Genomic DNA, 27,646 nt, shown 5'->3' with positions numbered 1-27,646 from the left:
ACTGTTCTAGCGATTATGACATGGCTGCTTAGTGTGTCACAGTCCAATCAGGGTTAACGCCTGCCACTTCAGAGAAAAGAATCTTACAACAGGATGACTCCAGTTACCTCCACCCTTGGGATCAGTCCTGTTACGCTTCCTACGTTTCCTCTGAACAACAGTGTCTTCAAAGACAGTAAAAGAAGGAAAGAACAGCCTTTACCATTTAGCCTGTATTTATGGGTTCTAGTCCTCTTCCTTCCGCGCTGTGGACCTGAGCTTCTGTCTGGTCCCCGTGACCTGCAGCCTGAAGTACGGCCTCAGGCACTCCCCAGAGAGCAGGTCTCTCAAGGACCGTCTCGGGAATGCCTGCAGAAACATCTCCACTTTGCCTTCCTCTGGAAGTGCACGCTGGCTGCACACACGGTTCTGGGCTGGAATTTTTCTTCCATGGCTTTAGGGCTGCCTGCTGGTGACACTTTCTGGGAGGTATGCATGGACCCCACTCTCTGACGGCCTCAGGATGCCCTCTGAGCCCCTGCCTTGGCAGTCTGCCTACGGAACTGCAGGTGGTACTCCAGGAACAAGTGAGCACTGCACTGAAACCCTTGTCCACTAATTCCAACAGCTGGTCATCTAAGTGTGTGTCTCTAACAACTACTTTTCCTCTGGGTCACTCTGCCCAGGGTTTATTTCAGGTACAGTGAATTTCACTCAGAGGTGGACATTATGGATGGTACATTGCTGTCCCTTATTTATCTTAAACTGTGTTAACCTTTTGTTTTCCCAGACACTTAACTTACTGGGTAATCACCTGCGTGGAGCTGCTGTGACTCTTGGTTAGTGTGTGTCCCTAGCAGGGCTGAAGCAAGCCTCAAAGTCCTAGGATATAAATGTTTTATTTCTAAGGAACATCTTCTGGGTTTCGATGGAAAACCCAGGAAGCTCAGCAAACCTTCTACTCCCTCGGCATGACTCAGACTCCCAACTCCACGCCCCTGTAGCAGAAGCCAGGGACATCTCCTCCCCCTCCCACCAGGGCTGTCCCTGGCTTCCTGGAGACTCCCCAGAGTGAAAAGCTCAGGTCAGAAGAGGGTACAAAGAGTGCACACATGAAATTTGGGGCTCCCCACCCTGAGGGCCTGTGCTTTCTGGAACTGCCATGGTCAAATCCCAAAATGCTTTGTGCCAGCCCTCAGCTCTACATTCGGAGAGCCCAAATCGAGAACTGCAGCATCCCGTCAGAGTTAGGGCTACCCCGTTCCCAACAGGCTGTGGGGCATTCGGGGTTAAAGCTGTGGATGTGCAAAGGATCTCGCCACCCAGCTCCCTTTACCAAGGCCCAATCCCTGCCTTTCCTGCCATCATTTGGGCTTTCTCCAATGCCTTAAAATAGTTTCTATTTGGCTCAGAGGCTGTCATTTTTATCTCTAGGAAGCTTAGTCTGATACCAGCTACTCTCATCACTTGAACTAGAATTCCCAACGTTACCCACCTTGTATGATGGGCACAAATATGCGGACAGGCATGGCATCCCCAGCGTGTCAAAACAGCAATCTCTATCATTCTCCCCAAAATCTGCTCTTCCCCCAATCCCTACTTTATTAAACAGCAAGCTTAAGCACCCACATACAGACAAAAACAAAACCATGTAAGATCCAGCCTTCAATCTGTAATTCTCACCCATGTCTGAACCATCACCCAATCCTGGGGATAAGCTGCAAAATGCACCCTAAGTCCACCCACTCGTTCCACCCCTGCTGCCACCACCCTGCATCGAATCCCCCGAGCCTTCTCCAGGTCACATCTCTATAGCAGCAGCCTCTGAACGGCCAGTCACGGCTGAGGCTCCCTGCCTCTCCTTGTCCCCAGGCAGCCACTGGTGAATGGTCACCACGAAAACCTAAACCAGATCTGCCCCAACCCTGCAGTGGTGCACTCCTGAAACGAGGCGAGATGTCCTTCCCGTGACCACGGAGTCCTCCATCACAACTCCTCCTGACTGCTCCTTCCTCCTCCTCCTTTCAGCTCCACGAGCTCCCCTGACACTTCTCAGACCACGTCTGTGCCATCAAGGATTCTGGCTGGTAGCTCGTCCCATAGGCAGCGCACTCTTTGTGGCTGTCCCTGGGCCAGCTCCTTCTCACCGTGCAGGTCTCAGTTCCAAGGCAGCCTCCTCCAGCGAGCCAAACTGAGGACCCTGGTGAGAGCGGCCTCTGAGCTCCAGCGCAGGCACAGTCTGTCCCCATGCTCTGTCTGGTCTTGTTTATGGAACGCCCCACTGTGTGGAAAGGCTCCCTTTAAATCCCTCCATCAGCCAAGGCAAGCTTCGTTATGCCATGAAAACTAAAAACAACTCCCGGATCTCAGAGCCCTAAAACAAGGTAAGCTTGCCGAGTGCCTTCCCACACGACATGTCCTCTGAGCAGCCGTGGGGACTCCACTCCACGTTGCCTTCACCCTGGGACACGGGTAGAGGGAGCAGCAACCACTGGGAACACTCTCCATGGAGGAGAGGAAGCAACTGGAGTGACAGGTGTGTGTTACCAAATGCTCTAGCTCAGAAGGGCTGCCCTTCTGCCCCCCACCAGCCACAGCTGGGACCAGGAATGACAACGGCGTCGAGTAGCAGAGAAAGGAAGGCACAGTTCTCTGAGGAAATGAGTGGACGAGTGGACGGTGGCAAGTGTGTGTTTGCTCCACCAGAAGATGCAACCCCAGAAGATGCACACAAGACCCCAAGGGGGACTGCTGTTGTCATAGGCATCACTGCTCCTGCAGCAGCCTTCTGGGACGAGTGCAGTGCACCTCTCCCATTAGCTTTCCGTGCCCATCTGAGGATAAACTACGTCTAGACCTGCTCAGAGCACTGTGTCGAAGGTCTTCCTCCACCCACTGCTGGTGGTTTTAGGAGAGGAGTAAAATGCTGCACTTTCACATTTGAGTTCGATCTCCCATCTAGAATTCAGCTATTAAGTCAAGGATCTGTCCTGTTTTTAAACATGAATTGTTAAGCACCTGTGTTTACAAAATTCAGTGGAGGGAATAGAGTTCAGGAATGTGTTTAGGCTTTAAACAGAAGCAGGAAAGCATCCAAGAAATTAGCCCACGGGGTCATTTTTGTGTGCCTCCATGGACAGAACCTGGCCAGGAAAGCTGGGAGCCTCTCTTCCATCTCCCCCTACCAGTATAGACTGGGTGCCTACTCAAATCTGTAGGGAGGGAGGAAGGGAGGGAGGAAAGGAGGGAGAGAGGGAGGAAGGGAGGAAGGGAGGAAGGGAGGAAGGGAGGAAGGGAGAAAGGGAGGAACGGAGGGAGGGAGGAAGGGAGGGAGGGAGGAAGGAAGGGATATTTTTTTTGACTCCACAGGATATCCAAGAATCAGAACCTTAAAGACAAACAACCGTGATGACGCCACAACTGCCAACTGCAGCAGAGGTTTCCACCTGCACTGTGAAAAGCACAGTTCCAGGATCAGCACGGCTCCCACCACAGCCAGCAATGGGGCCAGCACAGGGCAGAGGTGACATAAAACTGCGGCCACTGCTGGAGACACCTGCGTCCTACATGGGATCCAGTCCCATACTTCCATTCCGATCCACCAACGAGGGAGGCAGCAATGAGGCTCAAGGGCTTAGGTCCCCACCACCCATGCAGGAGAGCAGGATGGAGTTCCAGCCCTGGCTGTTGTGGGCATCTGGGAAGTGAACAAGGAGAAAGGAACTCGCTCTTTCGTTCTCGCTCTTTCTCTCTCCTCTCTCTCTCTCCTCTCTCTCTCTCTCTCTCTCTCTCTCCCTCCCTCTCCCTCTCCCTCTCTCTCTCTCTCTCCCTGTCACACTTTCCAAATTACTATAAAAACTGGTTTTCTCCACCTTCCTGTCCCACTGAAGGAGGGGGTTGGGAGGAGCAGTAACTGAGAGTTCAGAAGATCGAAAGATCTGCCGGAAAGAAAGTTACCAACCCTTGGGAGCAAACTCAGACGCGTGCCTTTCCCTAAAACACCCACTGTAAATGCACTCAGATTAGAAACTAAACAAAGTCACACAGATGTGCTCGTTTCCCTCTACTGTTTCTCCTAAACCCCATGCTCTTGCTGCCCCTCACAACCCCAGCTCCGCTCTGCGGCCACAGCCTGGGGGTTGTGACGCCCGCCCTTCCCAGCTCTTCCCCCGAGAACTGCACAGGCCGCCCCTTTGTCCCCTTTGGGTCTTTGTCCAGAAGTCATCCTGACAGGGAGGAAAACCCACGGTCTCCTGGGTGCCTCCCGAAATGCCCCTACTTGATTGGTCATCATGTGACACACAACAATGCATTGCCCTGTTTGTTGTCCACCTTTTCCCACTAGGAGGTATGCACAGAGCCTACTGAACGAATAGAACCAAGACCTGTATCTTCAAGGCTCCCATCCTTGCAAATGCGCTGAGACCAGTCCATGTCCGTGCTCTAAGAAAGGGGACACGTTCAGGCAAAGGCAAAGCTTCAGACAGAAGTTAGCAGGGGAACTCCCTCCCAGCTTCACACACACACACACACACGAGCAGAAGCTGCTGTTCCTCTGACTCCTCACCAGAACGACACCTCTGCTTCCTCAGCAGATTGGGAGAACGAAGTGGGATGACCGAACGCTACTGAAGCTTCCAGTCTGGGAGACAGACTGAGATTCATTGTGTGTACAACAGGAAGGGAACAGACACAGTGGAGTCACTGGAATGCAGCTGCTACTGGGAAGCACTGGGGCAGGTGCACGTCCAGCACCACCAGGTCCTCCCCACACACTCCCCTCTCCCCCTCCGTCTCCTCCACTCCATCCTCACCACCTCTACTGCAAAGCTCAGCCTTGGCCACCGAGGCCAGGCGCACCCCACCGGCCAGCCAATCCTGCATTCTTATCCTACAGTGCTGTTTCAATCTTGCCATCCTCGTGACCAAAACCTTTCCATTTTCGTCTGGGATTTTTTTTCTTCCATATTTTATTTGTGCTCACAATAAGCTTGCATGTTTTAAAGTGAAAAGGGGAGAGATATCTTTCCATGACTTCCTACTGTTTTCGGGATGGATTTTAATCTCCTGAACCTGGAATTCAGGATCTTCCACAATCTGTCTCGAAGCTTCTGTTCCTGTCCACTCAGACCCAGTGTCCAGGAGAACCACCCTGGACATACTTCACTCCTCAGTTCCTACTTTCTTTTCCCCCACAACTTGAAGGGTACCCTCCTTCTCCCTCCCACTGACTTCTCCTGGGGCCATAGGGCACAGCTTAGGCCAGATCCAAAAGAGGCTGTAGCATGGTGGCAGAGGTGCTCAGAGCCTGGCTGAGCACAGAGCGAGGCAGGCTGCACCACAGACTCCTGGCTCACCGTGACACTGCATCTGAGCACTTCTGCTGTGAATGACATGTGGGCCCCATCAGAACACGTGGTCCATCTGCTGACCCGGCCTCACAGTGCTGGCACAGCTGTGCTGTCTGCACCCATGCCTAACCTCCCTGGCCAACAGTGACCCCCACAAGAGACAGAGGCTCACAGCCCTGGCACTGCCCCTTGCTAAGGATGGGTGCTCAGTCCCTTCATCAGTGATGCCGTGGTTCCAACAGGAATGAACTGAGGACAGGAAAGATAGTGGGGCACACAGGTCACAGGACAGCAGGAAGCAAGTACCCCCTAGTTCTCTGCAGAGGAGGATCAAACCACGCATGAGCTGCTGGCTGGCTTGCTCACCGCATTGGGCACATCCTCAAACATACACAGAGAACCACGGCAGCACGCCAAGCCCAGTGACACCAATGGAGAGGTGTGCCCCAGCCTCGGTCCCCAGGGTGCCGCCGAAGGCCACATGTGCTGTCCCACCAGGACAAGGCTCAGCAGACACATCGGCCTTGGTCCTGGACATGGACCAAGGTCAACGACACGACTTTCTCTAAGCCAAAGGGAGGGCTGGCCAGATGGGAGACGGCGCCAGGAGACTCCCAGATGATCAAGAGCAGCGTTGCAGGGAGGGGCCCGGCACACTACCGGCCTAAGCAGACGGGGCTCGCCGGCTGCCAGTGCTTCATCTGCCAAGCCCGGGAAGGCAGCCGTCTGGCCATCGGCAAGGTGCAGCCTGTGTTCCAGTTTTACTGCCGGCTGCTGCTGTGACCTTGGAGCCAGCAGGCCGACCCTGCACACGCTCCTGTCTTCCCATCAGCAGTAACTCTGCAGCACATTCACGATGAGAACACGAGTAGAAACAGCACAACTGCTTCCACCAGCACAGCTCTCAAAGCTCAGACACACGGCGCCAAGGCCGCCACCTACAGCACCCAGGTTGTCTCTGGGGAGCCCCTTGTTCCAGTCTGACCTTCAGTGTGCCCTAAAATCCCTGTCCAGACCCCTGCACAGCCATGCACCCATACCCAGCCACCCTGGGGCTGCACTCCTGCCAAGGCCAGCTGGTCACATCCCAGCTGCACCATTCCAGCCAGCCAGCATCCCTAGCCTGGTGACAATGACTCTACTAGCAGGAAGCAGTAGAGAACAGAAAGCAATCCCGGAACTTAAGATTCATCACCATTCTCCCCAGTCACGCAGGGATTATTACTTGGGCAATAAACACAAACTTCTACAGATGTGACTTCAAACAAACCAAGGGTGTGAACCATTGATGTGCAGCCTGCCACACGCTGTCTCCTGAGCTGCACAGCCCACCTCCCAGTAACAGTGGCCCCGGTGTCACTCCTGCTGCAGTGCCACGTGACAGGTGCTAACAGGGACTCTGACAGGTGCCCGGAGGCCACACCTCGCCCCTGCCTCGCAAAACTGGCATAAGGAGGGACCTAGAAAGGAAGGAGTGCCCCGGCCCTGAGTGTCTCTTCTGTGCCAAGCACCATCAGAAGTGCCCGGTCAGAGCCCCTGCTGACAACTGCTTAGCTGCAATGCTCTGACGAGTGCTGGCGTCAGGCTCCCTTCACAGGGACTGTATCCTCTGGGCTACAGGAACATGGCAGCCCTGTGATGCCGCCATACTGAGAGCTGCAGCCAACTGCCTTTCGGGGCCAAGGCGTGCACGGGTGACTGCACTGCAACCCACAAAGGCTCCTGGTGAGCAGGTGTGGGAGGAAACGGCCCCTCCCGTGGGATTTCCAGCCTCTCCGGCTTCCTCTCCTGCTCTCACAGAAGGAAGAGCCTTAAAGGAAAGGAAAGTTTTCTGTAAATGGCCACGGGGTTCAGCTCCTCACACACCAAGCCCTCTGAAGAAGGGTCTTCCCTGGTGAGCTTCCAGAAGCACCACACGTCTGCAGTTTTCCAGCAAGCGTTTCCCGTCTTGTTTTTATGTTTTACGCCACAAGGCCACTGCAGGCTTTGGGATCACACCCTCTCTAACTTGAATTCTGCAGTCACTTCCGGCCCTAGAGCTATTCACTCTATGAAAAGGAGCTGAGTGTTAACAGTTCAAGCACATGGGAAAATGAAGACTCAAGCACCCAGGACACAGAGAAAGAAGCCGTGGCAGGACATTTAAATAACACTGTGGTGTATACAAAATAAACATTGAGAGGACAAAGCCTGCTTATAAAGCATTGTCCAGAAAATTCCCCAAAAATGAAATCCTTATGACCTTGATAATGCAATACTAAAAGTAATCAATATTGGGGCACCAGTTCAAGTTCCAGCTGCTCTGCTTCTAATCCAGGTCCCTGCAAATGGGCCTGGGAGGACAGAGGATGGCTCCAGTGCTTGGGGCCCTGTGCCCACACAGGAGACCCAGATGAGGCTCCTGGCTTCAGCCTGGCACAGCCCCAGACACTATGGCCATCTGGAGAGTGAACCATGAGGAATCAGTCTCCCTCTCTCCCTTCCTGTTACCTGGCCTTTCAAGTAAGTGAACAAATCTCAGAAGAAGAACAAGAACAACAACAACAACAACCATCGATCGTTGACATTCACCCTGAGTAGACATAAATATACTTCTTAAAAGTCAACTGCTGGGGTGGGTGTTGCGGCACAGCCGGGTAAGCTGCTTCTTGGGTTGTCCATATCCCATATCAGAGTGCCTGGTTTGAGCCTCAGCTACTTTGCTTCTGATACAGCTTCCTGCTAATGGATTGTAGGAGGCAGGAAATAATGGCTCCAGTGCTTGGGACCTTGTCACCCACATGGGACATCCAAATAAAGTTATGGGCTTTGGCCTGGCCCAGTCTGGGCTATTATAAGCATTTGGGGAGTGAAGCAGTGAATGAAAAACCCATCAGTCTCTCTCTCTCTCTCTCTGGCCATCTGCCTTACAAGAAGATGAAAATAAACAAACATTTTAACAGATAACAATGATAAAATAAAATATGCTATCAATAGGGTGATTTCTCCTATTTACCTATTAAGACCTCAAATGAACACAAAAAAGTTAACTCCTTTGTATACAACTGTATTAGAACAATGGTTTGTCCTTTCTCTCTGTCTCTCTCTCTGTCCACTCTGCCTGTCCAAAAAAAAAAAAAAAGAACAATGGTTTGTCTTTCCTAAACATCTGATTCTCCATGTTCCCCAATTCTTTATCATCAGGACTACCTCACCCATGCTTTCCGCAATGTCTGAGTCTTTCTTACCTTGAAATGACCAAAGTCATTTGCACATCTGCATATACAAAGAAGAAAAACTTCAAGCTCAGTTTATTAAATTCATTCAATGGGAGATGAAAGAAACAACTAGAATTTGTCTTCTCAAACCCCAAATGTCCTGATAAGGCTTCCCCCAAAAAACTAAAACTGATGGTGATACACAGAAGTTAGCAAACTTTCAATACTTTGCCTAACAGAAAATCACACCTTTCTATACATATTAGTCAGTGTTGCCATCTAGTTATCAAACCTTTCTTTTTTTATCTCCTCCTTGAATTGTGATTTTTATGCAGATGGGTGATATCTGGGTTGGGGTCAAGAATATGCATAGGACAGGGTCCACAACGCAGCATCTGTGATCCTGAAACGCAAAGGGCTCTGAGCTCTGGAACTCATTTACTGGCACGAGCAGACCAACTTGGAGTTCCTCTACAGCAGAAACTTGCCTGAACCTACCTGTGCTGCCTGTGGTCTTCACTTCTCCACGTCCTGTGAGTACACTCCTCTCTTCAGCTGTAGAAACGGGAACATGTTTGGTGGTGGGTGACTGAGCAGAGTGACTTACTAAATGCAGGCTCACTCATTCTGTCCTGAGACACAGCTGGCCTCCGGGTCTTGCAAGCTGTGGAAACGCACACAGGGTGCTTTCCTGAGCAACCTCCAGGTGACTGGGCCCTCTCCTGTGTGTTACCTGGAGTCACCACCCACTCACCCACAGCTCCTCCAACTGGGTTCGCGCTCTTTTTTCTCCTGCAGTAAAATAATCCCTGGGCTGTGACTCTCGCAGTCCCCTGCCTTGTCACACGCCATCTGCCATGGAGGGACATTCTCTCAGGGATCATAGCTTCCCCTCACCCCCATTCTGCCGGACCTCCCACCCCCAGGCCAGACCACCCGGGGCAAACTCCAGCCTGAGTTATTTCAGGTGGGCCAACATTTCTTCCTACTTTCTGCTCACTTCTCCAGCCTCTCTCCTTTCTCTACACCCGTTAGCCCCTGCTTCAAGACTAACCTCATCACTTCCCAGGCTGCTCAAATGCTTTCCTTGATTCAGACACCCACCGTAAGGGAAGAGACAGGGTCCTGAGTCAGCATTCCAACTCAGCTCACCTGCTGGGCACTGCCGGCTCAGGCCTCACTCACCCTCTTCACCGCCTCCGGTCGACTCGACGCAGGCCTGCCATCCTGGGTGTGTCCTCACCCTGTGGTAAGCCAGGAAGGCTTGACAGGCTCTGCTCCCACCATCGCCCATGACCTGAACTCAGTAACCAGTTCCCGGCAGCATGTCTATCTCATCCCCCTTGTGCTTTGGGCTGATCAGAGATGAAGCTTCCTTCTGCTCCCCGGAACTTACCTCTCAAGGTGACCCCGCCATGGGGAGTCAGTCCCCCAGCACACAGCCTGCACTGCACTGTAGACACATGGCCTTGCGTCATCAGAGCATTCATTGCCAGGTGCAGGCGCCCTGTCTGCTAACCAGACTTCAAACTCCTGGAGAGTACAGACCCTTCTTCAGCTCACCATAAAAAGGCAGTATCCACACAGACAACACGTTAGAGGAAGAAACGCCAACGTATTTGCTCAGACGCACTGAGCACACCTGTGCCAGCCATTGTTGTAGGCAGAGTATTATCGATATAACCCCATCCTCACGGGACTAAGTGGCAAGGACATCGACATAACCCCTGCCTTCCTATCACCTACGGTGTAGCCAGGAGATGAGATGTCAGACAACCATGCTAGTAACCATGGGCTTGTGAAGGAACTGTATGGGAGTAACAGGGCGGGGCCATTTGCAGATGCCACACCACTCCACTCGTCCTGAGCCCGCCTGCCTTCCGGCCTGTCTTCTAGAACTACACAGGAGACCCGCCTGGCTGGAACAGACTCACAGCTCCTTCCAATGCAGTGCACTGGTCAGTGCACCAAAGCAGGTACAAACAAGAATCCTGTCACGAGCAGAGGCTCCCTGCATGCAACAGAAAACAACAAACGAGGGAAGACAAGCAAGAGAGGAGCAGTTTGAGAAATGTTTGTCGTAACCTTGACGTTCTAAGATCCATCCTGGGACAATGTTATTCAACCACAAGGCACTGCTCAGATCCTGGCTGCTCCGCCCTGAGTGGAATTTCTTTCATGCAATAGAGTGTCACAGAGTTGTTCTCGTGCTTACTCTACACTTCCATGCAGTCCGCTTTAAGATACAAGAATATTAAATGCATTTCTGTTCCCATTTCATCATTCATATTCTCCTGTACAAAGCAGCACAAAAAACAAATTCTTTACCAAAATTTAGTGCAAGGAAATTCTAGAACTCAGGGCAAAAAAAAAAAAAAAATTCTCCTGTGGCCCATGCAGCTGTCAATATTGCTCCATTTCCCTCACCCAGGCTCCAGGGACGTTCAAAAACCAAGCAAGGCAATAGCTCATGAGTCAGAACATATCTGATTTCCCCTCTTTTCTGTGGCCCTGATGTTCTATTCCTATTGTTGTATACATACATGCTGTAAATAACTCAACTCCTGTTTGGAATACAAATGTACTAAATAAAAATTTGGAACAAAAACTTGCTTCAGTAAGCTCAAGAAATTGAATTATCCTTGTCTATAAGTCCTTATCAGCACTATAACTCTGGGTTTGTCTGTCATTGGATTTCTCTGAAGGATAGTTCCTCTAAAACTAAATCACATTTGTTAAACCCCTATTTATATATAAAAAAAAATCCAGAGTCATCCACACAACTGGAAACCAGAAGCACAGAAGCGCAAACTGACACTCCAGTGGAACCTAATTCACACAATTCTGAATCTAATATTCACCTTGTCAAGATTTAGCTTTAAAACTGAAGAAGTTATTCTGAATGCACCAATAGTTATTTCACTTGTACTACTAAGCTATGTTAACTAAATGGTCACAAAATTGTAATACTTATGTCTCGCAGGAAAATAAAATCATTAACCACTGTAACTGACGAGCTCGCCGAATCAGGTTCTCCCAGGACCTGTCCCTCTCCCGCACATGTGCCTTACATGGGCAGCAGTGTGGCATCTTTTTGAAGCCTTCTGACAAGAGAATTCCCATAACTGAGGAAAGACACATCACTGAAATGTAGTATGAAGCAGTAGCCTTCCATTAATATTCATGTCTGGCCTTTCGTTAGATATTTATTAAAAAACATTCAATTGATACTAGCATGTTATCCTGTTCACTTTGCAAAAACATTCCAATATCTGCCACAGAAATCCCTTTGCTTGTAATTAACAATCCCACTCCTCTCAAAACCAAGCCCACCACCTGCCAGAAGTAAGCACCTACACCTTGCCCAAGGTTCTAATATGGCCCATTAAAAATGAGCTATGTATAGTCGCAGACTACTTGGGAATGGGGTGCAAACACTGACGCTGGAGCAACCCAACAAGAAGACGCAGCTCTGCATCCACTTTGGGATCATGCCAGAGCTGGAACTTGAAAGAAAAGGAGAAGTTAGCCTGGTGGATAAGGAGGGGAAACACAGGGTGGGCTGGGAGGGTGTGTGCAAGGTGCAGAAGCACACGGCAGGTTTGAGAGCCAGTAAGAGGCTCCATGGTGTGGGACGTCCAGGGCCAAGCTTGGACTCGGGCACAGCAGCTCATAGAGCTCTGGGCACCAATGAAAGGAGTTAGGATTTTCTTCCCTAGGTCACAGGAGCCCTTTAGCAACATAGAGAAACCATTTCAGTGGCAAAATCTATTCAAATAGGAGGAGGGCAAACTGTTCAGATGAAATGATTTAAGAGTTCATGAACCACAGAAAGACCAACGGCCTTGGAGGGAGAAGAAGGGAGTGGAGGCAGAAGACCAGCTTGGAGGTCCTCAGGACATGGACTCAGGAGCCCATTTATCACACACTGAGAGAATGGCTCTTCTCCGACTACCCACACAGGTCTAGTAAGGAAAAGGGAGAAGCAAAGTGCAAAACACAAGTGACAGTATTGTAGAACCTCTTCGACTATAAGCAGAAAACAATAAGATACACCTTTTTTCAGTATGAATTTAAAACTACCTGTACTCATTACACCACGTGAGGACTGGAGTGCTCATACAGGAATGAGATGCACACCCTAGCAGAAGTGCAATGCTGCACTGGAATGTGACTTCCAGGTAAGAGTTTGCAAAAACAACTTCATAAAGAATGGCCATGGCAGAACCAAATGTCTGCTGTTTGGGTTCCTACATAAATCATACAGTGCCCCATCGGTCCCTGATAAAGGCAGATACCATTTCTCCAAATGGGATATTTTAGTCTGCTCACCTGGCTCTGAGAAGCTTCCTGGATGGGTCATGAGCACACCTGGCCCTTGCTGCCATCGGGTCTACTGTCCCCATCTGGGGATCGGACCCCTCTCTCTCCACCTCCCCAAGCTCACGTATGCATGCTCGGCAGACAGCCCACCTCACCTGCCGTCCTCAGGGACATGCCCTCTGTGTCAGTGGCCATTTCTCCAGCCCTCCCCAAAGACCACAACCTGCCTGAGAATCCCTGTGTCACTGGCCACGTCCACCGTCCCTTCCCTTCTCCTTACTCCCGTGTGTGCTAACCAACTGTATACAAACCTCCAGGCCCCTGCCCGCTCCTCCCAGGCCATCATCTCCCTCACCTCCTTTCCACATCCAGCCAGAATTCTTGTTAAACAACTCAAAACCCCTTTTACTAGCACTCTCCACGGCTGCTGCACCCTTTGAGCAACCCCCACCCAGATGACTCACCCTCACATTCTGTTCCAGGTGACTGACCTCTCAGAGAGCAAGCTGCTGAATGATCCAGACCATCGTCATTCAACAGCACAGAGGCTCACTTCCACAGTCAGCAGGAATCAGCAACCCTCTGTTTTGTCCCAAGTTCGTTCACCCCACACATTCCAGGGTCACTGTGCCAACCCTTGACCCCTGACATGCCCAAGCCCCTCCTGTGTGCCTCTTCGTAGCAAAGCAAAGGTTATGGGACGGGGAGGCACTCGCCTCCTACATACCTGGCAGGATACCCACCTGCATCTCGCTCATGCTTGCACCCTGCAGCCAGGGTCTCCCCTCTGGTGCTTGCTAAAGCCACCACTTCCCAAGTCAGAGAAACCTCAGGGACCTTAACTTTCTTCTTTGTCTTTTAATTGGTCTGCCATTCAATCCAGTCCCTTCCCCCACAGCCACAGGCAGGTCAATTAATCCTCCCTCCTAAGAATACATGGTAGCCACCTCCACCAATACCAGCATTTCCTTTGGCCCCTCTTCCATTCGTAGCCACTTGCCCATTTCTTTCTCCTACTGCCCTCAAAACTCCTTGAAGTTACATACATATAAGTACATGTGTTTATTATATATACTCCCATAGATGATGACTGTAGAATATGTGCATCCCATATACTAATGTAAGAGACAAATAGCAACGGTTTGACAAGTAAATAGACTGAAAAGAACACACAGTAAACCTAATATTATATGTACAAGGGTACTCCAGAAAGCTTGTGGAAAACAGAACTCTAAAAAGAAGCCTGTTTTGTGCATAAGAAAATTGTAATCCATATGTGCCTATGTATATGAAAATATAATTTTATTCCTTAAAACTTTGGCATTTGGTTTCTAACCCACTCCTAGACCAAAAATACCTGCACCAAGTGTGCTACAACCTTAGCACTGTTAAATCCAGGTCTCTGTCCTGGGAGTCACGTCAGCCTGTCTAGGTGGACGGAGTCTGATCTTCAGGTTTGGAAGAATATAGCAGACACAAGATGGACACTGCCCATCTGACAGTGACAGTCCCACTTCCACCCACGTCCAAATGAGTCCATCCTTGTCCTGAAGTGTCCTAATATCCTATGGCAACTTTCCCAACCCAAACCAGTGGGCCTCCAGCAGTGTTTCATACCACCAAGGGACTCCTTACCGATACACTCATGTGTGGGTGAACAGACTCAAAAGGAAAACATGCTAAAGGCAACGTTCAAAACAAAATGAGAGCTAAAGGTTAGCATCCTGGTTCTAGTTTCTGACACAGACACCACACCTACACTAATAGACAGTGGTGTGATATGGAGGCATCCTGTCCTGGTATGCAGACTCATCTGTGCCACACTGACACACACATCCGTTTTACCTCAAAAGCCACTTTTTGGAAAGGAAATTTGGCTCTCATTTTGCCACATGCTAATTTTCTCAGTCTGTGGGCAAAGGGATCCATCAAACAGAGAATAGCTGGGGACCCTTGGCACCGTGCTTCCCACCGGGCCACAGGGAAAAGCCAAATGCAGAGGGGCAACAGAGCTCTACCTCGGAGAACAGGAATCAAACCACTGGCAAGGGTGCACTTCCTGGGCCGTGGTACTCACCGAACAAACGCTGGTGGAAGAGAAACTTGCCAGCTATGAGGCCGGTGAGGATGGCCAGCAGCCACAGCAGCACCTTCAGCACCCTCCAGCCAACCCCTCTGGGGTATTTATTGGTTACAAACGAGAAGCAGTTTCCAACCACGATGACATTGGCTTCGGTCTGGCTGTGAGAGACCGGGTCCTCCGCGAATATTAAGAAGTTGAAGAAGATCACCAGGTAAGCCACAATCATGCGCGACCAGGGATGCTGGAAGTAGTAACGGAAGTCTTTACCCATCCTTCAGAGCTTCAGGGCCGGAGCGCGCCTGCACAAGAACAGAGAAGCAGGGTGAGTGCAGGAAAGCGAGCGGCAGACTCCGTCTCTCCCATCACCTGCTCACAGTCACAACAGCTCAATAAACGGAGCCTGTGGCCAGCAGGATGCTTCCTGTTCCTGTTTATGGCACGGAGAGCAGCCCGCGGCAGAGGAGAGTCCACGCTGTCCCTTCCCCCTCGCCTCGTCATCCCCTGATCACTCAGGGAAGTAAGAAAGGAGGAGAATAAGGGCAGAGTGGTGAGGAGAGACGGGAGGACAGAGTGTGGGCTGGCCTGCAGAGGTCATTCCGGGAGTAATCCAGACTTCTTCTATTTGCTCACTGCTTCTGTCTTACAGTCAGAATGCAGCATCTTTTTTTTTTTTTTTAAAGATTTATTTATTTACTTGAAAGTCTGAGTTACACAGAGAGAGGAGGAGAAGCAGAGAGAGGGAGGTACCCCATCCAGTGGTTCACTCCCCAATTGGCGCAATGGGTGGAGGTGAGCCTATCCAAAGCCAGGAGTCAGGAGCTTCTTCCAGGTCTCCCACGTGGGTGCAGGGGCCCAAGCACTTGGGCCATCTTCTACTGCTTTCCCAGGCCACAGCAGAGAGCTGGATCAGAAGTGGAGCAACTGGGACCCAAACCAGCGCCCATTTGGGATGCCGGCACTGCAGGTGGGGGCTTTACCCGCTACGCCCCAGTGCCAGCCTCCAAGCATCATCTTTCAGAATTAAAACATCGCAGAAGGGAGCTGTACACACACTAAGAAACACCACACAGCAGACATGCTCCCAGTCCCAGCCCCCAGGTCCTGGGACTCAGGGTCCTTCTTCACTTGCTGCGTGCCCGTGTGAACTCTGCAGAAACGGTCACCACCTCGTTACCAATCACAGTCAGCACGGGATCCACTGCACGGAGCAGTGAGTTTAGGACAGAGTTGCTGCCCCAGAAGGCATGGGCCCTGGTGGATGGAGGAGGCTCTCCCCATGTGAGACAGGCTCCCCCTACATGGGGCAGAGCGACTGCTTTCTGGGAGAGAGGACAAGGAAAGAATTCACAGAGGAGAAGACGTGCAAGTTTGGGGTTCACAGTAGGACTTTCCTCAAGTAAGGAAGGCATCAGCTTCACCTCGGCATGGAAAAGGCACAAGCACAAGCCCAGAGGCACTAAAAGTGTGGGACACGTCTACAGCACTTGTCTGACACTGGATGCCCATCTAGAGGCAGGCCGGAAAAACACAAACACCCAGGCCCTGCATCCAAAGTCTGTATCTACTGGGGGAGAGTGCCCCCCATCCACCAGTGCCCCTGTCCCATGTGGGGAGAGTCTCCCAACTCCACCAGTGCCCCTGTCATGTGGGGAGAGCCTCCTCCATCCAACAGTGCCCCTGTCCCACGTGGGGAGAGCCTCCTCCATCCACCAGTGCCCCTGTCCCATGTGGGGAGAGCCTCCTCCATCCACCAGTGCCCCTGTCCCACGTGGGGAGAGCCTCCTCCATCCACCAGTGCCCCTGTCCCACATGGGGAGAGCCTCCCCTATCCACCAGTGCCCCTGTCCCACATGGGGAGAGCCTCCCACATCCACCAGTTCCCCTGTCCCACGTGGGGAGAGTCTCTCACCTCCACCAGTGCCCCTCCCACATGGGGAGAGCCTCCTCCATCCACCAGTGCCCCTGTCCCACGTGGGGAGAGTCTCTCACCTCCACCAGTGCCCCTGTCCCATGTGGGGAGAGCCTCCCCTATCCACCAGTGCCCCTGTCCCACGTGGGGAGAGCCTCCTCCATCCACCAGTGCCCCTGTCCCATGTGGGGAGAGCCTCCCCTATCCACCAGTGCCCATGTCATGTGGGGAGAGCCTCCTCCATCCACCAGTGCCCCTGTCCCACGTGGGGAGAGCCTCCCCCATCCACCAGTGCCCCTGTCCCACGTGGGGAGAGCCTCCTCCATCCACCAGTGCCCCTGTCCCACGTGGGGAGAGCCTCCCCCATCCACCAGTGCCCCTGTCCCACGTGGGGAGAGTCTCCTCCATCCACCAGTGCCCCTGTCATGTGGGGAGAGCCTCCTCCATCCACCAGTGCCCCTGTCCCACATGGGGAGAGCCTCCTCCATCCACCAGTGCCCCGTCCCACGTGGGGAGAGTCTCCTCCATCCACCAGTGCCCCTGTCATGTGGGGAGAGCCTCCTCCATCCACCAGTGCCCCTGTCCCATGTGGGGAGAGCCTCCCCCATCCACCAGTGCCCCTGACATGTGGGGAGAGCCTCCTCCATCCACCAGTGCCCCTGTCCCACATGGGGAGAGCCTCCCCTATCCACCAGTGCCCCTGTCCCACATGGGGAGAGCCTCCCACATCCACCAGTTCCCCTGTCCCACGTGGGGAGAGTCTCTCACCTCCACCAGTGCCCCTCCCACATGGGGAGAGCCTCCCCTATCCACCAGTGCCCCTGTCCCACATGGGGAGAGCCTCCTCCATCCACCAGTGCCCCTGTCCCATGTGGGGAGAGCCTCCTCCATCCACCAGTGCCCCTGTCCCATGTGGGGAGAGTCTCCCCCATCCACCAGTGCCCCTGTCCCATGTGGGGAGAGTCTCTCACCTCCACCAGTGCCCCTCCCACATGGGGAGAGCCTCCCCTATCCACCAGTGCCCCTGTCCCATGTGGGGAGAGCCTCCTCCATCCACCAGTGCCCCTGTCCCACATGGGGAGAGCCTCCTCCATCCACCAGTGCCCCTGTCCCATGTGGGGAGAGTCTCCTCCATCCACCAGTGCCCCTGTCCCATGTGGGGAGAGTCTCCCCCATCCACCAGTGCCCCGTCCCACGTGGGGAGAGTCTCCTCCATCCACCAGTGCCCCTGTCATGTGGGGAGAGCCTCCTCCATCCACCAGTGCCCCTGTCCCATGTGGGGAGAGTCTCCCCCATCCACCAGTGCCCCTGTCCCACGTGGGGAGAGTCTCTCACCTCCACCAGTGCCCCTCCCACATGGGGAGAGCCTCCCCTATCCACCAGTGCCCCTGTCCCACATGGGGAGAGCCTCCTCCATCCACCAGTGCCCCTGTCCCATGTGGGGAGAGCCTCCTCCATCCACCAGTGCCCCTGTCCCATGTGGGGAGAGTCTCCCCCATCCACCAGTGCCCCTGTCCCATGTGGGGAGAGTCTCTCACCTCCACCAGTGCCCCTCCCACATGGGGAGAGCCTCCCCTATCCACCAGTGCCCCTGTCCCATGTGGGGAGAGCCTCCTCCATCCACCAGTGCCCCTGTCCCACATGGGGAGAGCCTCCTCCATCCACCAGTGCCCCTGTCCCATGTGGGGAGAGCCTCCTCCATCCACCAGTGCCCCTGTCCCACGTGGGGAGAGCCTCCCCCATCCACCAGTGCCCCTGTCCCACGTGGGGAGAGTCTCCCCCATCCACCAGTGCCCCTGTCCCATGTGGGGAGAGTCTCCCCCATCCACCAGTGCCCCGTCCCACGTGGGGAGAGCCTCCTCCATCCACCAGTGCCCCTGTCCCATGTGGGGAGAGCCTCCTCCATCCACCAGTGCCCCTGTCCCATGTGGGGAGAGTCTCCCCCATCCACCAGTGCCCCGTCCCACGTGGGGAGAGCCTCCTCCATCCACCAGTGCCCCTGTCCCATGTGGGGAGAGTCTCCCCCATCCACCAGTGCCCCTGTCCCACATGGGGAGAGTCTCCTCCATCCACCAGTGCCCCTGTCCCATGTGGGGAGAGCCTCCTCCATCCACCAGTGCCCCTGTCCCACGTGGGGAGAGCCTCCCCTATCCACCAGTGCCCCGTCCCATGTGGGGAGAGCCTCCTCCATCCACCAGTGCCCCTGTCCCACGTGGGGAGAGCCTCCCCTATCCACCAGTGCCCCTGTCCCATGTGGGGAGAGCCTCCTCCATCCACCAGTGCCCCTGTCATGTGGGGAGAGCCTCCTCCATCCACCAGTGCCCCTGTCATGTGGGGAGAGCCTCCTCCATCCACCAGTGCCCCTGTCCCACATGGGGAGAGCCTCCTCCATCCACCAGTGCCCCTGTCCCACGTGGGGAGAGCCTCCCCCATCCACCAGTGCCCCTGTCCCACGTGGGGAGAGTCTCTCACCTCCACCAGTGCCCCTCCCACATGGGGAGAGCCTCCCCTATCCACCAGTGCCCCTGTCCCATGTGGGGAGAGTCTCCTCCATCCACCAGTGCCCCTGTCATGTGGGGAGAGCCTCCCCTATCCACCAGTGCCCCTGTCCCACATGGGGAGAGTCTCTCACCTCCACCAGTGCCCCTCCCACATGGGGAGAGCCTCCCCTATCCACCAGTGCCCCTGTCCCACATGGGGAGAGTCTCTCACCTCCACCAGTGCCCCTCCCACATGGGGAGAGCCTCCCCTATCCACCAGTTCCCCTGTCATGTGGGGAGAGCCTCCTCCATCCCACCAGTGCCCCTGTCCCATGTGGGGAGAGCCTCCTCCATCCACCAGTGCCCCTGTCATGTGGGGAGAGCCTCCTCCATCCACCAGTGCCCTTGTTCCACGTGGGGAGAGTCTCTCACCTCCACCAGTGCCCCTGCCCCACATGGGGAGAGCCTCCCCCATCCACCAGTGCCCCTGTCATGTGGGGAGAGCCTCCTCCACCCCACCAGTGCCCCTGTCCCATGTGGGGAGAGCCTCCTCCATCCACCAGTGCCCCTGTCCCATGTGGGGAGAGCCTCCTCCATCCACCAGTGCCCCTGTCCCATGTGGGGAGAGCCTCCTCCATCCACCAGTGCCCCTGTCCCACATGGGGAGAGCCTCCTCCATCCACCAGTGCCCCTGTCCCACGTGGGGACAGCCTCCTCCATCCACCAGTGCCCCTGTCCCATGTGGGGAGAGCCTCCTCCATCCACCAGTGCCCCTGTCCCACGTGGGGAGAGCCTCCTCCATCCACCAGTGCCCCTGTCATGTGGGGAGAGCCTCCTCCATCCACCAGTGCCCCTGTCCCACGTGGGGAGAGCCTCCCCCATCCACCAGTGCCCCTGTCCCACGTGGGGAGAGCCTCCCCCATCCACCAGTGCCCCTGTCCCATGTGGGGAGAGCCTCCTCCATCCACCAGTGCCCCTGTCCCACGTGGGGAGAGCCTCCCCTATCCACCAGTGCCCCTGTCCCACGTGGGGAGAGCCTCCCCTATCCACCAGTGCCCCTGTCCCATGTGGGGAGAGCCTCCTCCATCCCACCAGTGCCCCTGTCCCACGTGGGGAGAGCCTCCCCCATCCACCAGTGCCCCTGTCCCACGTGGGGAGAGTCTCTCACCTCCACCCGTGCCCTTTCTCACGTGGGGAGAGCCTCCCCTATCCACCAGTGCCCCTGTCATGTGGGGAGAGCCTCCTCCATCCCACCAGTGCCCCTGTCCCATGTGGGGAGAGCCTCCTCCATCCACCAGTGCCCCTGTCATGTGGGGAGAGCCTCCTCCATCCACCAGTGCCCCTGTCCCACATGGGGAGAGCCTCCTCCATCCATCAGTGCCCCTGTCCCACATGGGGAGAGCCTCCCCCATCCACCAGTGCCCCTGTCCCATGTGGGGAGAGCCTCCTCCATCCACCAGTGTCCCTGTCCCACGTGGGGAGAGCCTCCCCTATCCACCAGTGCCCCTGTCCCACGTGGGGAGAGCCTCCCCTATCCACCAGTGCCCCTGTCCCACGTGGGGAGAGCCTCCCCCATCCACCAGTGCCCCTGTCCCATGTGGGGAGAGCCTCCTCCATCCACCAGTGCCCCTGTCCCACGTGGGGAGAGTCTCTCACCTCCACCCATGCCCTTTCTCACGTGGGGAGAGCCTCCTCCATCCACCAGTGCATGCATGAATGAGTCTAATTCTGGGGCTGGTTCTGCTGAGACCATGTGGCTCTTAGTCCATGCTATAGTTATTTTTTTCCTCAGCAACAAAATTGGATAAATCTTGGATCAGAAAATTCCTAAAGCCATTTGCCAATTCACTTTTCATCTTCCTCAACTTACGCAGAACTTTCAGAGGGAGGAAAGACCCTTGCAAGGTCTACAGTGCTGCACAGGCCAGGCTCTGAGCCAGACATCTACGTGCATCATTATGTCACTGATGTCACCACAGTCCCCTGAGTACTCTGAACCTCGGTCCCATCTCTGCAGGTTACAGGGAGGGAATACAATTTGTGTGAGTTTCTCAAAGGCAGACAGCTGGCCAGCTCAGACCTGAGTCCTGAGATCTGACCACAGGTGACCCCACAGGTGGTCAGAACTGCTCTGGATGGCACAGCTTATGGGGAGCTCCAGGACCGGGTCTCAGTGACGCCATGCCCTGAAGCCTTTTGGAGGTACATTCTTCTCCACAGTGTTCTGTCCATGCTGCAGGGCTTGCTTCCATAGCCCAGGGAACAGTGACCTGTGGGAAGGAGTGCTGCAAAAATCCCAGGCATTTTGGGGGAAATGGTATCCATGGACAAACGTCCTTTCTTGACACACGGCTGAAAGAGCTACGGTCACGCATGGGCCTGATGTCTTCCCTGTTCATGGATGGTCAGAAAAACACCTGGGGAGCTCCAAGGCTCCCCAGTCCCACTCCCATAATCCTGGCTGATGAAGACTAACAAAGCTCACAATCAGCTGATGAAGACTTATTGTAACTATGTTAGCAAAACAACATAATCACACAAAAGGCGATAGAACCCAGCCAAATAGTCACAATGCCTCCAATTCATGAGGCTTGTCAGCAATTTCAAGTCCCTGGTGATCCTGGTGCACACTGGGAAATACTCGTTCCGCTCTGATCACATAGGAATGGTGACTGTGGCAAGACCCTTGCTTTTATGTTCGCTTGTTAGCACCAGGCTCATTGCCATTGCAGCAGCAGAGACCTGCAGGTATGGCTGTCCAGCAGAGAGCCCCGCAAGTGAGTAAGTACACAGAGAGATGCGATGTTTGATGGACAAGAATGCCAGGATGGGTCTGTTGTCAATTTGGCTTCATGTAGCACCTTTGCATGTGTCCACACACTGCCAGCACTGAGAAACTCTCAAAAGGCATCTCAAGGACCAGTGAGTGTTGCCTGGGACCTAGGTAGATGTGGCACTGAAGAAGCTGTTACAGTTACTAAGTTGCCACAACCTCCCTTCCCTCCACCTACAGGAATCAAGGCAGCAGGAGGTACAGCACTGGATACACATGAGCCTGATTCTTTCTCAAATGAACGCCTGGTAGAGGACTGGCATATACAGATTTTATTGTTTTTAACTTTCACATTTTGCTCTGTGGGCTCTGGAACATCCACACACCCAAGTTAAATTAGAACATTGTGAAATTCTTGGAGACACTGGTTCCTCTCCAGCTCTTGGGTTATTTCAGGAGCGACAACCACAGTACTGAGTGACAACCCCGAACCAGCACATGTTCAAAGTCAATTCCCACGGCAGTACTGAGAATGCTACTATCACGCCCCCGCTACAGATGAAAGAACAAAGGCTCAGGGCAGCTGCTGCCTGTTTAGTTCATATTTCCAGTGAGACAAACAGCAGGACTTGAATGCACATCTACACAACACCTTATCCTTTCTAATGTGCCCCACGTGCTTCTTCAGTAAGTTATTTCTCATTGTGCTCACAGCTCATTCCTTGTTTCCACTAACAGTTTCCATCCCTTAGACACCAGAATGAAACAGGACCCTGTTATTGATCATTTGGTCTTTTCGTTTTCAGCTAAACACAGCTGGTATTTATTGCTGCCTCAGAATCAAGAAGCTAAAGGGCTGTCTTCCAGTCAGTCCCAAATTTCTCATAGTAAGTCGAGAGAACCCCTGCCCATCCCCACTGCCTGACCTCCTGCACAAGGCTGCCACGAGTGTGCCTGGTCATCTTGGCCCTGCTCCCTGGCCTCTTATGTATCCTGACGCCACCCAGAGCACCCGAACCATTTTTACCACTTTGGTTCACGTGGAGGCCCTTACAGTCAACATGATCATTGCTGACTCCACTGCTAAAAAATCAGGACCAAGGTTTGAAACTCGACTCTGCAGCACAAGAAACGCACACTCCAAAAAAACTTTTCAGTTTTTTTGACAGGCAGAGTGGACAGTAAGAGAGAGAGAGACAGAGAGAAAGGTCTTCCTTTTCCGTTGGTTCATCCCCCAGTGGCCGCTGTGGCCTCCACGCTGTGGCTGGCACACCGCGCTGATCCGAAGCCAGGAGCCAGGTGCTTCTCCTGGTCTCCCATGTAGGTGCAGGGCCCAAGCACTTCCCGGGCCACAGCAGAGAGCTGGCCTGGAAGAGGGGCAACCGGGACAGAATCCGGCACCTGGACCAGGACTACAACCCGGGATGCTGGCGCCGCAGGTGGAGGATTAGCCTAGTGAACCGCGGCGCCCGCCCCTTTTCAGTTTTTAAAACCCTAGATACGGATGTGCTTTCGTCCCTGATCTCAGCTTGTAGAGTGGAATTGTGGAATCATCCACAAATCCACATGTCTGCCTCCAGCACTGGGAGATCACAGTGCAGTGCTGAACTCAGGGTGAGCCCACAGCAGGCATCTACTGAACACCCTGGACAGGACCCTCAGCAGGAGAAGCCCCTGTTGTCTGTGGGAGATCAGAGGATGGACTCAACTTCCATTAAGAAGACAGAGAGCAGCCGGGTGTGTGGACTGCAACAGCCCCCCGCTGAAGCACACCCTCCCTCTCTCCCAGCAGCATATTCTGCATTATCCATGTTTTTATTGTCTAACATTTACTGAGTGCTCACCACAGACCAGATTGTACGCGAATGAGCTTTACAAGCTTCTCCTCTAAATTTTACGGCTGCCCAAAGAGGATAATACTCTATTTTCTCCATTTTAGCAGTGTTGAAACTGAGACTTGTAGTTCAGCAACCTGTACAAAATAACAAAACTAGTCTGTGTCAGAGCCAGCATTCAAAAATCAGCCACCTGTCTTCAACACTCTGTATAGCCCCCTGCCCCACCAGAGTCCAAAATCCTGCCCTGCACAGATGTCGCGAGTACTTCCAGTGACATCAAGGACTCACGGTGCTTCCAGGACGGACGAGCCTACTACTGTTCTCTCACTGACCTCGGCCTGGGGAGACCACGGGGTCGCCGCAAGGGTGGGCGGCTTCTCTGAGCATCAGTGAGCAGCTGAGTGGATCTGCTGACCTTTGCAGTGCATCCCTGACATCCACTCAGAACAAGACTGACCCACACTGTTTAATTCCTCTCTCGGTCATGACATTTTCAAGCAGATGCCACCGTCAGTCTCCTGGAAGTCTGTGTCTGGAACTAAGGCTAAGACGGCAGAGGAGCAGAGGGAAAATGGGAGGGATGGGAGACACTGCAGATGCGGGGACACTGGGGAAGGAGGACACACTGCCCAGGACCACTGAGGGACATACACTTGGTTCCATGAGGAGCAAATACAGGAGCCTGGGCCTCTGTGTGAGAGGTAAAGACAATGTGGGACCAGTTCCAGGAAGGTTCCACAGAAGTGTCGGTTCAGGGACTCACTGGAGGTCTCGGAGCAGAGCAGCGACACAATCCGTTCCTCTCACTGACTCGCTCAGCATTTGCTGAAGGCCCATTTGTGCCCGGCTTGGCCTTCGGGGGAGGGGTACTGACACACACAGGCCCCAGAGCCATGCATCCGATAGTCTCCTGGGAGGAAACGGACAATGAACAGGTAAAGCTACATGCACAGTGTTTTAGACAGTGGACAGAGATGAGTAAAGCAAGGCCAAGTTAACATGGACTAGCCAGGAGCAGCAGCAGCTGAAGAAGGAAGCCTCAGTATAAGGCAAACTTAGAAGGCAGGTGTGGAAGAAAGGAGGGAGGCAGGCACATCACAGGGCAAAGGGTGATCCAGGCGAGGGACGGAGGTTGCAAAGCTCCGTGCTGGGTGCCTGCTGCCTGCATTGAAGAAGCTGGAGGTGGCCAGAGTGACTGGCGGTCGTGAGTTCTGGGGATCAGTTCTCCGTCAGGAGCAGGCCCTCAGGCAGGCAGAGGGCAAGGCACGGGAGCAGCTCGGCCTCTGAACTCCCCAGAGGCAGAGCTGACAAGCCTTGCTGGCGGATCCCAGATGGAGCTCTGCTTCTTGAGACAGCTGATGTGTGTCCTGAGATGAACAGGGCCGTGGCTGACAGACACACCCCTCAAATAATTAACAGGCTGATGGCTTCGTGAGCTCTGGGCTCTGGGAAAGCGCTTGTCAAGGATCCCCTCAGTGAGTCCCCGTACCTCTGGACTGACCAGGGAAGCAGCAGAGACTCCGAGAGGTCACCGCCTACCCCAAGTCATACCACCACCCGGCGGCAACAGACACAACGACCTCCACAGAAACCCAGAGGTAGCAGTGCTCCCGACCCTGGGAAGGAGGAAACCTCCAGTTCCCACAATAAGGAAGGAAGTGGCAGGACTAAGTGATGACACACAAGGACTATTTTCTGATGGATGGATAAAGACATGGGCACGTGAGGGATGGATGGACAACACCCACATCGGGTGAGAAAACACAACAGCACCAGGATTCCACTCCACAGAGTGCAGACTGGACAAGGGGTCACCCAAGTCTGTGAGAAGAGGAGAAGCCAAACGGAAGTCTGCCCGACAGGTCTTTGTCATCTGCAACCATCCCACAGCCAGACGGCCGAGCAGACAGCGGCAGCAAGGGCTCGGGGCCTCCTAAAAACACCAACAGCAACAATGTCAGAAGTAAAGCCACAACGTCTTACCTCTGTCCGATACAAAGACCACACAGCCTTTTAAATAAAAAGCAACCTTTTAAGCCAATCAATGAAACCACTGTAAGCCGGCAGCCCTGCAGTCTGCAGCCTGGTGTTGTGGCTCCCAGCTGCTGAGAGGGTCCCTCCACCTGCCGGTCACTTCCCGGGCATCCTTGTCTCCTGTTTCAACCTTTCAGTGAGGTTCTTCCCTGCTGTCCCTGGGACGACCAAGTGTTGAACCCACCCACCCCCTGTTTTTAATACAGAACACCCTCAAGCAACCTAGCTGGGGTCCTCTGAACACAGCCAACTTTCCAAGGAAGTGACAGTGCACCACATTTATAAAGTGAAAATACAAGCAGCCACGAATTCTCTTCAAAGTTTAGCCCACCTCTCTGGGTTCTGATGGAGAATGGGGTGCCAGGGTCAGGGTCTAAATGCAGGCTGAGCGAGCAGCGTGGCAGGGGTTAAAGGAAAAGCATTCACCCCCCAAGTCTGGGTAAATGACTGGCAGCTTGCAGAAGCAGACTAAACAAGCCTGAGCAGCCTCAGACCCAGGGTGGGGAAACTCCTCATCACTGCTAGGGCCGAGGACTGGGGGAAAGAGAGAAGGCCTGTCCACGCTGCCAAGTCAGGGCTCCCGGCGCCCGGCTCCACTACTTTTCAGGTGCAAGAAACTGGAAGGAGTCTGGAGGGACACAAACCGCCCCCCGCCCCCAGGCGCTTCCTAGAAGCCTGGCGTGGACTCCGGTAGCCCGGTCACCGGCCACTCCGGGACGCTCGCACTTGGCCCTCCGCCGTGGGTCGCCGCGCCCCTACCCACAGACAGGCGCGCAGGCAGGCAGGGCAAGGTTTCCGCCCCGCAGACGCACAGCTCCCGGCTCCGCAGAGCGTGGAACGCGAGCCCGCGGTGGCCGCACGTGTGGGCCCCGGGCACGGTCGGGGGGAGGGAGCAGACGGTCGCGTCCACTCGCCGCCAAGTTAGCCAGCACCCCGCGCCCACGTCGCCCTGCCTCTCCGTGTAAGCAGCATATCTGTGGGCGGCAACCTGTTAGTTCAATTAACCCAAGCTCAGGGCGCCGGGGCTCCGGCCCTGCCTCGCCCAGGCCAGGAAGCCCACAGTCCGCCCGCCGCCCCTTCCCCGGGAAGCGACCCTGCCCCGGCCGCGCCGCATCCCCGGGGAGCGCAAGAGGGCGCGGGGCTGCGGGGCCGCGGGGCCGCGGGGCCGCGCACCGTACTCACCGAGGGCCGCGAGCGACGCGCGGGGGACCGGCCAGCTGGGCCTGGCGGCGGCCCTGCTGCCACCGCTATAAATACCGGGCCCGCCGCCTACGCCGCGCCCTCGGCGCCCGGCCCTGCGCGCCGGCTCCGCCGCAGGCCCGCGGCCCCGCCGGGGCAGCTTGCGCGCCTCCCGCCGCACCCGCGCCGACTCGGGCCGGGGCCGGGGCCTCCCTCCCCGCCGCGACCGGGCCTCTGCGGAGCGGCCGCTGCGGGCCCGGAGCGCGGGCGCCCGCCTCAGCCCAGTGAGCCGGCTGCAGCCCCTCCGGGGGCCGGCGCGCCCCTCCCGCTGCCAGCCATCCTGCAGCACCCGCGACCCTGGCGGGGCTCCACGCTCCGCAAACTTTCAGGGGCGGCCTCGGCACAGCATCGTCCTTGCCACTTTGGCTTCAGAGGTGGGGGCGGGGTGGGGACACGGCCCAGCAGGACCAGGAGGTCCAGTGCATGCTCCCCAGCTGCAC

General features: G+C 54.7%; 1 protein-coding gene across 3 annotated transcripts in view; it reads right to left on the bottom strand.

Moving 5' to 3' along the window:
- The window catches only part of TMEM117 (transmembrane protein 117), a 522,463-nt gene that overhangs the window by 471,404 nt on the left and 23,413 nt on the right, over window positions 1-27,646 (bottom strand). For 2 of the 3 annotated variants that reach the window (XM_062195101.1, XM_062195102.1), the window contains exon 2: window positions 14,928-15,232. In XM_062195101.1, coding sequence (XP_062051085.1) covers window positions 14,928-15,204 — 277 coding nt within the window. In that variant the 5' untranslated portion in view covers window positions 15,205-15,232. Of the gene's footprint in view, window positions 1-14,927; window positions 15,233-27,149; window positions 27,197-27,646 lie in introns of those variants that run through there. The other variant, XM_062195100.1, reaches the window with a different exon arrangement.

This window comes from Lepus europaeus, chromosome 6 (genome assembly GCF_033115175.1).
Source record: "Lepus europaeus isolate LE1 chromosome 6, mLepTim1.pri, whole genome shotgun sequence".
Classification (NCBI taxonomy): Eukaryota; Metazoa; Chordata; class Mammalia; order Lagomorpha; family Leporidae; genus Lepus; species Lepus europaeus.
This window is presented reverse-complemented; position numbering and strand designations above follow the sequence as displayed.